General features: G+C 36.9%; 1 protein-coding gene across 1 annotated transcript; it reads left to right on the top strand.

The window, feature by feature from the left end:
* The first annotated feature begins 373 nt into the window (after window positions 1–373).
* On the top strand, window positions 374–8,283 carry LOC104233982 (toMV resistance protein Tm-2(2)-like). The gene is given in 3 exon segments (XM_070171866.1): window positions 374–1,677; window positions 6,512–7,605; window positions 7,608–8,283. Coding segments are annotated over 3 exon segments (2,559 nt in total). The 5' UTR covers window positions 374–394; the 3' UTR covers window positions 7,790–8,283.
* Window positions 8,284–11,505: the final 3,222 nt, after the last annotated feature.

Genomic DNA, 11,505 nt, shown 5'->3' with positions numbered 1-11,505 from the left:
TATCTGATTTAAAGATATTTCTAGGCTTCTAGCACCGTAGTACGTAGCGATATACAAGTAGCATATTAGATTGAAGTTCAGTTCTTAGCAATTCTACTAGTGTTATATTGACAATATAATGTAACATATTGGTAGTCTATAAATAATGCCAGACTTATTTCATTCCGCTGCATGTAGACTCAACATTAAAACCGAATAGTCAGATTGAATAAGTTTAGCTAGAGTAGTCTTTCTTTCCCTTTACCAATTGATCTTGTTTTTCTTTACTCATCCTCACGATTTAACATTGCTTTCTTTGTTCAATTAGGTAATATCAAGACAAAAGTATCTCTGCCCTCATCACCTCCAGACTTAGAAGTCTACCTAGCGGAAAAAAGATCGAAAGAAAAAGGAGATGGGTGAAACTATTCTTACTGCAATCATCAATAAATCTACTGAAATAGCTGGAAATCTACTCGTTCAAGAAGGGTCGCGCTTATATTGGTTGAAAGAGGACATCTATTGGCTCCGGAGAGAAATGAGACACATTCGATCTTACATAGATGACGCCACGACCAAGGTAGTTGAAGGCGATTCAAGGGTGAAAAACTTTATAAAAGATATTCAAGAACTAGCAGGTGATGTGGAGGACCTCTTGGACGAGTTCCTTCCAAAAATTCATGAATCTCACAAGAGTAAAGGCGCGATTGGTTTCCTTAAGCAAACGGCTTGCATCCCTTTTCATGCTTCCTTTGCGCATAAATTTGCTATGGAGATCGAGAAGATAAAAAGAAGGGTTGTAGAGTTTGATCGTGTGAGGACAACTTACAACATCATGGATACAAGTACCAATAATAATCTGTATGACAACATTCCAATGGACCGGAGAAGATTATTCCTTCATGCTGATGAAACAGAGGTCATTGGTTTGGATGATGACTTCAATATTCTACAAGCCAAACTACTTGATCAAGGGTTGCAGTATGGAGTAATTTCGATCGTTGGCATGCCTGGTTTGGGCAAAACAACTCTTGCCAAGAAACTTTATAGGCATGTTCGTAATCAATTCGTGCTGGTCTATGTTTCACAGCAGCCAAGAGTGGGAGAAATCTTACTTGACATAGCCAAACAAATTGGACTGAGGGAAGAGGAAAGGAAAGATAATTTGGAGAATAGCCTACGATCGTTCTTGAAAAGAAAAAGGTATGTTATACTACTGGATGACATTTGGAACATTGAAATTTGGGATGATCTGAAACTTTTTCTCTCTGTGTGTGAATCAAAAAATGACAGTAAGATAATTATCACATCTCGAAATAATTATGTAGGCAGATACATAGGAGGAGAAAGCTCGCTCCACGTGTTACAACCCTTATATTTCGAGAAAAGCTTTGAACTCTTTACCAAAAATATTTTTACTTTTGATGATAACAATTGGGTGAATGCTCCACTGACATTGAAAAATATTGGTAAAGAAATAGTTAAGAGATGTGCTGGTATACCACTAGCCATTGTGTTGACTGCAGGCATGTTAAGGACGAAGGAGAGGATTGAACATACATGGAACAAGGTACTTGAGAATATGAGTAATAAAATTCAAGATGGATGTGCTAAGATAATGACTTTGAGTTACAACAATTTGCCTAGTGCATTAAGGCCATGTTTCTTGTACTTTGGGCTTTTGCCTGAGGACTATGAAATTCTTGTTGCGGAAGCCAAATGTATAGAGTGTGAATAAGTCACAACTACTATACCAAAAATTATGACAACCACCAAATATTTTATTCCACTCCAAAAATACAAGTGAAATAATACTAAAGAGAGAAGATACAAATGCCTTAAACAGATGAGAAGGCAAATGAGAGGTGTATTTCAATCCTAAACATTAGGCCTTCTTTTATAGGGGAAAAATCCCCCCAAACTTAACTCCCAACCAATGTGGGACTTTGGCATTTTGCCAAACTTCAACAAATCTCCACCTTGGCAAAATTCCACATTTTCAATTCTCTCTCAATAACAAATTTTGGTTGTGTCTTCATCTTCAATCTTCAGTGTTCAACAATGTTGATCAAATCCAAACAATGTTGAAACTTGACCGCAGTCACCACCTTTGTCAGCATATCAGCAGGATTCTCTGTAGTATGAATTTTCTTCACCGTGACTCCACCTTCTTCTATGATTTCTCGTACGAAATGATACCGAACATCAATGTGCTTCGTCCTTGCATGATAAACTTGGTTCTTCGCTAATTGAATAGCACTTTGACTATCACAAAAAATTGTGATACCTTTTTGTTCAACACCAAGCTCCTTTAGCAATCCTTGAAGCCAAATTGCCTCTTTCACAGCATCTGTAATAGCCATGTACTCTGCCTCTGTTGTAGACAAAGCAACTGTTGACTGCAAAGTAGACTTCCAACTAACTGGTGCCTTTGCAAAAGTAAACACATAACCAGTAGTTGATCTTCGTTTGTCCATATCACCCGCAAAATCTGAGTCACAATATCCAACTACAAACTGATTGTCTTCCTGCTCAAAAACTAACCCGACATCTACAGTATTATGAATATACCGTAGAATCCACTTCACAGCTTGTCAATGCTCCTTCCCTGGATTGTGCATATATCTGCTAATAACTCCAACAGCTTGTGAAATGTCAGGCCTTGTGCAAACCATTGCATACATCAAGCTACCAACAGCATTTGCGTATGGTACCTTTGACATATACTCTCGTTCAGCTTCATCCATTGGCGACATAGTAGTACTTAGCTTAAAATGGGAAGCAAGTGGAGTACTAACTGGCTTAGTCTTGTCATCTATGCCAAAACGTTGAAGTACTCTCTTCAAATATTCCTTTTGAGATAAACAGAGTTTCTTTGAACGTCTATCTCTAATTATCTCCATGCCAAGAATTTTCTTTGCCTCACCCAAATCCTTCATCTCGAACTCCTTCTTCAGTTGAATCTTCAACTTATCAATTTCTTCCGAATTCTTGGAAGCTATCAACATATCATCAACATATAGGAGAAGATATACAAAGGAACCATCTTTAAGCTTGTGCAAATACACACAATGATCGTATTTGCTTCTCTTGTACCCTTGCCGCAACATAAACTCGTCAAATCGCTTGTACCATTGTCTAGAAGATTGTTTCAATCCGTACAACGATTTTTCAAGTTTGCACACCATATTTTCTTTTCCAGCAACTTTGAATCCTTCTGGCTGAGTCATGTAGATTTCCTCCTCCAAGTTTCCATGTAAAAACGCAGTTTTTACATCCATCTGAACTAGTTCCAAATCCAATTGTGCTACCAAAGCCAACATAATTCTAATGGAGGAATGTTTTACAACTGGAGAAAACACTTCATTGTAATCAATTCCCTCCTTTTGAGCATATCCTTTGGCCACCAATCTTGCTTTGTAGCGAACATCTACTTGGTTAGGAAATCCTTCCTTCTTTGCAAATACCCATTTGCACCCAATTGCTTTCTTTCCCTTCGGGAGATTGGCCAATCTCCATGTATGATTCTGATGAAGGGACTGTATTTCATCATTCATGGCAATCCTCCACTTATCTTCTTCTGAACTTTGGACAGCGTCTTTATAAGTAGTAGGAACATCATCAGCTACAATTGAGGTTGCACAAGCAACCGTCTCTATGAGACGAACAGGTTTCGTTATTGTTCTTTTTGGCCTGCTGGTTGCTATTGATTCAAGTTGTTGTTGAGGTTCCTGAGTTGGAATCTCCTCTACTGGCTCTCCTTCCAGAGGGTAATCTTCATTTGTTTCCTCCTCTGCTTCTTGTGTAGGAAAAATAAATTTTCCCTCAAACTCCACCTGCTTAGAAGCACCTTCATTTTGTTTGGTATCTTCTGTTACCTTATTTACCATAGCAAATTCATCAAAGGTAACATCTCTGCTGAATATTACTTTCTTTGTCATAGGGCACCATAAGCGATATCCTTTGACTCCAGAAGTAATTCCCATAAAAATAGCCTTCTTTGCCCTTGGATCCAATTTTGACTCCGTCACATGATAATATGCAGTTGAGCCAAACACGTGCAAAGAGTTATAATCTACAGCAGGTTTTCCGTACCATTTTTCAAATGGTGTTTTGCCATCAATAGCAGCAGATGGTAGACGATTAATGAGGTGACATGCATATGTAATTGCCTCAGCCCAAAATTCTTTGCCCAAGCCAGCATTGGACAACATACACCGTACCTTCTCCAGCAAGGTCCGGTTCATACGTTCTGCCACTCCATTCTGTTGTGGTGTATGTCTAACAGTGAAGTGTCGGACGATGCCATCATTTTCACAGACCTTATTGAAATGATCATTTTTGTATTCACCTCCATTGTCTGTGCGAATACACTTGATCCTCTTGCCTGTTTGATTCTCCACCATCGTCTTCCATTTGAGAAAAATTCCCAGCACTTCATCTTTGTTTTTCATTGTATACACCCACACTCTTCGAGAAAAATCATCAACAAAGGTTACAAAATAGTGTTTCCCACCCAATGAAGGTGTTTTGGAAGGACCCCAAACATCAGAGTGTACATAATCCAAAATGCCTTTAGTATTATGGATCGCTGTACCAAATTTAACCCTTGTCTGTTTCCCTTTGACACAATGCTCACAAAACTCCAAGTTGCAAGCCTTTACTCCTTTTAACAATCCTTGATCTGATAGAGTTTTCAAGGATTTTCCTCCAGCATGTCCCAAGCGCATGTGCCATAGCTTGGTTGCTTCTGCCTCTTTGTCGTCACTGGATGTTACTGTCGCTGTCCCAATAACTGTACTGCCACGATAGCGGTACATATTATTATTCTTCCGATTAGCCTTCATTACCACTAGTGCACCGGAGCATACTCTCATCACTCCATTTTCTGCAATGATTTTGAACCCTTTTGATTCTAGGGCTCCCACAGAGATGAGATTCTTCTTCAAATCCGGTACATATCGAACATCTATCAATGTTCTGATCATTCCATCATGGTTCCTTAATCGTATTGAACCAATGCCATATGAGGTAAGAGGGCTGTTATCCGCTGTGTGGATGACTCCATATTCTCCTTCTTGAAATTCCATGAACCAGTCCCTGTTGGGACACATATGATAGCTACAAGCCGAGTCCATCAACCATATGTCTGATGATGTTGATGACTCTGTTGTAACTAATGAGAAGTCTGAATCATCACAATCAGCTACATTTGAATCCATAATGGCCTTTCCATTGTTATGTTTGGCCTTATTCTTCAACTTCGGACAGTCTTTCTTCCAGTGCCCTTTTTCTCGACAAAAGGCACATTCATCTTTGCTGGGTCTGGATCTTGACTTGGATCTTCCCTTCTTTGTCCTCGTTTGATTTTGAGGACGACCCCTCACAAATAGTGCTTCTCCTTCTCCGCCCTTCTGTTTTTCTCGCTTTCTTTGTTCATAGCTGTACAAAGCCGAACAAACTTCTCTGAGAGAAACTTCGTCATTTCCATGGAGTAGAGTAGTTTCAAGGTGCTCGTACTCATCAGGAAGTGACGCCAACAACATCAAGGCCAAGTCACCATCATCATAAGTTGTATCCATATTTTGCAAATCTGTAACCAACTTATTGAAACTGGTGATATGTTCATTCATCGTGGTACCAGGAACATAGGTGAAGTGAAACAGTCTCTTCTTCATGTACAATTTATTTTGACTGTTTTTCTTCAAAAATTTATCCTCCAGTGCTTTCCATAATTTACTTGCAGAAGTTTCCTTTGTGTATGGATATTTCTGCTCTCTAGCAAGGTAGGATCGAATGGTACCGCAAGCAACACGGTTGATAATTCTCCAATCTTCTTCTCCAATAACATCTGGTTTCTTTTCTTCAATGGCCAGATCTAGCCCTTGTTGAAAAAGGACATCTAGAACCTCGCCTTGCCACATCCCAAAATGTCCGGACCCGTCAAATATTTCGACCGCAAATTTCGCATTTGACACAATTCTTGTCATAAGCGAAGATGCCAATGATGACGTATTGTTGACACTTGATGTAGATTCTTCTTGTTTATTGTCTCCCATCTTTGACACAAATATTATTTAATAGCTGACGACACAAATCAAGATTATTTCCTTTCTGGTGTGGAAGATCAGACTAAGCTGCAACCACAGAGCATACTCAGACAGAACCTTGACTCAGTTACCAAGATAAATCTTTTCTGATGTGGAAGATCAGACTATGCTGCAACCACAGAGCATACTTAGACAGTACCTTGGCTCTGATACCAATTGTTGCGGAAGCCAAATGTATAGAGTGTGAATAAGTCACAACTACTATACCAAAAATTATGACAACCACCAAATATTTTATTCCACTCCAAAAATACAAGTGAAATAATACTAAAGAGAGAAGATACAAATGCCTTAAACAGATGAGAAGGCAAATGAGAGGTGTATTTCAATCCTAAACATTAGGCCTTCTTTTATAGGGGAAAAATCCCCCCAAACTTAACTCCCAACCAATGTGGGACTTTGGCATTTTGCCAAACTTCAACAATTCTTGCATTTGATTTGACAAATATGTGGATTGCAGACAATGTAATAGTAGTAAGTAGTGGTAATAGGCAAGAGGCTGAAGATATGGCGGAGAATTTCCTAAACGATTTGGTTTCTAGAAACTTGATTCAAGTTGCCAGAAGGACATATGAGGGAAGAATTGCAAGTTGTCGTATACACGACTTGCTACATAATTTGTGTGTTATATTGGCCGAAGAAAATAATTTCTTCCACACCAAGAATAATACATGTAGTGATCCAGCCAGTGTAGCTAGATTGAGAAGGATGACATTCTACACTGATAATGCTGATGTATTCTTCTGTTCAAATGTCAAGCCTAAGAAGCTTCGTACGCTTTTCTGTTTTACAAATGACCCTTGCACATTATCCCTTATTGTTAGTCATGGCTTCAAATTATTGCATGTGTTGAGTGTAGTCATGCCTCCCGATTATATTGAGGAAGTCATTGTTCCAAACGAAATTGGGAACATTAGTTGCTTACGTTATCTCAAATTGGAGGGGCGTATCTATGGAAACTTGCCAAGTAATATTACAAAGCTCAAACATCTAGAGACCCTAGATGTTGAAAAGAGCTATGTCGGACCTCCTTCACGTATTTGGGAGTTGAAACAATTGAGGCATCTTTGTCATGGGAAATTTGATATATATGACGAATACTTTTGTATTGGTGCATTGTGTCGATATAACATGTCATCGCCCAATCTCCAAACTCTGTTATGTATAAATGACATTTATATTAAACCGAGATTGTGGCACGGCTTGACCAATTTAAGAAAACTGGGTTTAAAAGGAGTATCTGATTCTACCATCAAGATATTATCGAGCCCTATGTCAATACTGCCAAAGTTGGAGATTTTGAAGCTAGACTTTTCAGGTGATACGAGTGAGCCAATCAACTTGTCTTCCTATCAAAATCTTGTTAAGTTGTATATATGTGGGCCCAAAATATTGCCTATAAACTCTGAAGCATTTCCTCCAAATCTCGTCAAAATTACTCTTCGCTACCTTTCTATAGATGGTCATCCACCACCAGCTCTTAAGAAACTACCAAAATTAAGGATCCTCAAAATAATGAGGATTTCTCTGGTGTTGTCGATAGCTTTCCGCAGCTTGAAATTTTGCATATTCAGGAACCACAAGATTTTTTGTCTGAAATAACCGTGGATGATATTAGTATGCCAAAACTGAACAAGGTAATACTAAGAGTTGGTCACGAGATCAGGCTCTCAGAACGGCTTGCAAAACTAAGAATATGAATCCCATGAATGGTCTACAGGTTAGTTCCTTCTACATATTTTAGATTCAATTCTCCGTAATTATTGCTTACGGAAAAAATTCTCAGCAATCGATTTGGCAAATAAAAGTTCCTTTTCAATTATTTATGTCTTGACTTCTTGAATCAGCTTTTAATGACTGATAGATAAACGGAGTGTGTATTTTTGGACTGATAGATAAACGGAATGTGTAATTTTGGACTGATAGATGGACGAAGGGTATCTATAAACCATTTATCAAACACTAGGGGTAGTTTAGGCCCTTTTCCGTTTATTTTACCCAAAGCTCAGTAATGGGAAAAATATTTCAAAGGTTCTCTTAAATATGTTTCTTCCTATTCTACTCCGCCATTTAAGAAAAGACTCTGTCTGGCTAATATGAAAGATTCTTGTACCGATTTTAATATTGTCGTTAAGGTTATTAATTTTTCCATTGATACTCAGTTCATGAACTCATGTAATTTGTCTACAAAATATTGCAGGGATGCTTTAAAAAATGTGTACAAAATGTTTTGCTGGAGAACAGCTTCTCAGCTTTCTGATAATGAGGTCCACGCCTGTTTGTACTGCAACAAAATTTGAAAAGGTTTGCTTGCTTTTGTAAGTTAATGTAGTTATGGCTTGTGATTTGTAAAGAATACTGTCTATTTCTCTTACTTTGTTTTATCTACTTGTCTATATATTTACATTTGGGATTAGCGGTAGATTTAGATGTTCTTTTTTTTCTTTTCTTTTTCAAGAGTGATATTGAAATCAAGAGGGGAGAAATTTGCCTCTCTATTTAGCAAACAAAGTTGAGCCAAGACGACAATAGTGCGAGGCTTGCTCTCTTCTCAATTCTTTAAGTGCTAGAAGAAGTGCTTCTATATATAAGCACAAGAATTTTCCTCTTTCTATCCAATGAGGGACACAGTTACTTGTAAAAAGAACTAATTCAAATTTCATTTTCCTTCATTTTTTTCCCACTATTTTCTATTCACACCTTTTTTTGTTTTAATTTAAAAAACCAACCGTGATTTTTTATATTTTCGACTCTAGAAGTGGTAAGAAACTAAGAATTGATGATATGAGTGATCAGATATCACTACAATAAGTCTAGTGGGATGATTGCGATTCCCCAACGTTTAACTAGAGGTATCAAGTTCTAGCTCTGAAAATGAAGAATCTTTCGGCAAAGAGCATTTTATTCCCTTATTGTACCTACTGATCGAAACTTAAAATAAATATGTCGGATCGGTATTTTTGAATACTCAATGCTTAGATTGAAAAACAAAATTTGGTGAGATGCCATTGTCACATGAGCTATACAAGACTACATGCATTTTGAGCATACCAATATTCATCCTAGAAAGAAAAGACCAATTCACGAGCAAGGAAACAACATATTAATGGGTTTATGCTTAAGGGTTTGATTGTTGTCGAAGCAACTGGATTCTACCCGTTCAATTAGTTCGGAAAATTTTGTATATTATACCTGAAATGGTTCCATATATTGTTAGCTATAGCCTCTCGCCATATATTCTTTAATTACTTAATAATTTTAAGTAATTATATAAGTTTACTTGTATTTGGTTCAATTTCATGCATTTATAAGCTTTTATTTAGTGTTAACTGTTAAATTTTAAGACATAACTGCTTATTGCTAAATTCAGCTCCAACACTTTAAAAAGTATTTGTAAGCACTTGGTGCGTAAAAGCAGCTTAAATTCAGTTCATCCAAAATTATAGACTGCGCAAAAGCTACTGGGTACTTTAGCTTATACTCTAGATTCGTCGTTGTATCTAATGTGAATTTTTTGTAATTCTTCCTCCTTAGCATGTATAACAATATAGAAACTCTAGAAGGAAATTGAAAGAGTAACCTGATATATTAAGCTCCCAATTATATATGAAATCCGAAGATGGGTCGGACCACATTGAATTTAATTTATTGTAAGCAATCTTCTCTTGCATTTCTATATGAAACTCTAGAAAGGAAACAAAAGAAAATTCAGAATGTTAAACTATTGTTTCTGAGTGCTGCTTATCATAGCAATGATATTTAGACTACTAGAAATCTGTCAAAATTCGTTCACACTGTACTGTAAAATTCATTTAGAGTCCAGAGTAAAAAAAATCCTTTTAATTTTGCCTCTAAAATTATTTCAGCATGTTATAAAATCAATTGGAAGAGAAAACCGACCGAAATCGGTCGTAAAATATCTAAATTGGTCGAAAAAGTCAAATAAATTTTTTAACAAAAGATACCGACCACTTTCAGTCGTAAAAAGTGGTCCCACAATAAATAAACACTGCTATTTGGCACATATAAAAATTACGACCGATGTAGATCGGAAATTGGTAAAATTTTTACCAAGACATGGTTAGACTTGCATATTATCTACAAAAAAATTGAATATACCGAATCGGAAACTTTGACTTATTTTTTCCCGCTTAGGCTCAATTATTCTTTTCCATAATAAAAATAATTTTTTAAAATTATTATGAATATACCGACCGATTTCGGTACGTATTAGTGGTAAAAAATGGTTAACCACTTATAAATTATTGTTATTTACATTATATATATATATATATATATATATATATATATATGTTGTACACACACATATCAACATCCAACATCTGTACGCAAGATGCAGAAGTGTAATATGAGTACAACCGACCCCATGTGCTCAATAAATAACAAACTTTACCTTAAGGTTGAAAGTAGTGACGAGCTTAGACAAGGGCCAAAGTCCAACTCCAATAACCAACAACATTTCATAACAATATAGTAAAGATGGTGCAAGAAATAACTCAATAAATAAATGCTCAGCTCGTATAAAACCCCGAAAAATAAATGTTTCTTTTCAAGTATAAAGTAAAACTCAAATCCTTTGCCGAATCACCAAAATATGAGTAGGTTTGTAAAACTGTGATTTTTCCCAAAACTTTTCAACAATACTTAATATGTTTCATTTTTTCAGATAACATGAGGAAAGTACATCTATATGCCTACATATCACTATGCAGGTGAAATCATGAATGATGCAATGTCGTACAACATGAGAAAAACTGCATCTTTATGCATGTATGTCAAGTGTGCATGTCGAAGGCAATGTATCTGTCACGCCCCAACCTTGGGAGGCGTGGCTGGCACCCGGTACCGCAGTGGCCCGAGCGAACCACTTTGTAACTAATTCATTCTTTTTGTAACTATCATAGGCCAACATGGCCACAACTCGTAATGTATAATTGTAAGTACACAACATTATATTACTAAACCATTTTTCTTAAAATATGAATACATATGGGTCATCAAGGCCTCTGACATACTGTACAAATTGAACCTCTGTCTACAAAGCCTCTAAGATTGTTTGACATCAAATGAGATATGGTACCGGCCTACCCATAAGTCTGTAAAAAAACTCTGACACGATGACTCATAGACTCGGTTGCACTCCGAATGAGGTGGAGTCTTACCGATCCTTCGCTAAATGCAAACCTCGTCTACTGTGAGGGCTTGTCAATCTGATTATCTATACGTGCAGGCATGAATGTAGCGTCCCCAACAAAAGGACGTCAGTACGAATAATGTATTGAGTATGTAAGGCAGAACTGAAACATAACAATAAGTCAACATCAATTAAAGACATATAAGAATCAACCTAAATCTCTGAAGTGCCACCTTATCTGCATACTTATCATACTTATAT

This window comes from Nicotiana sylvestris, chromosome 4 (assembly GCF_000393655.2).
Source record: "Nicotiana sylvestris chromosome 4, ASM39365v2, whole genome shotgun sequence".
Taxonomy (NCBI): Eukaryota; Viridiplantae; Streptophyta; class Magnoliopsida; order Solanales; family Solanaceae; genus Nicotiana; species Nicotiana sylvestris.
Note: the sequence above shows the minus strand (reverse complement) of the source record. Positions and strands in the feature narration are given on the sequence as shown.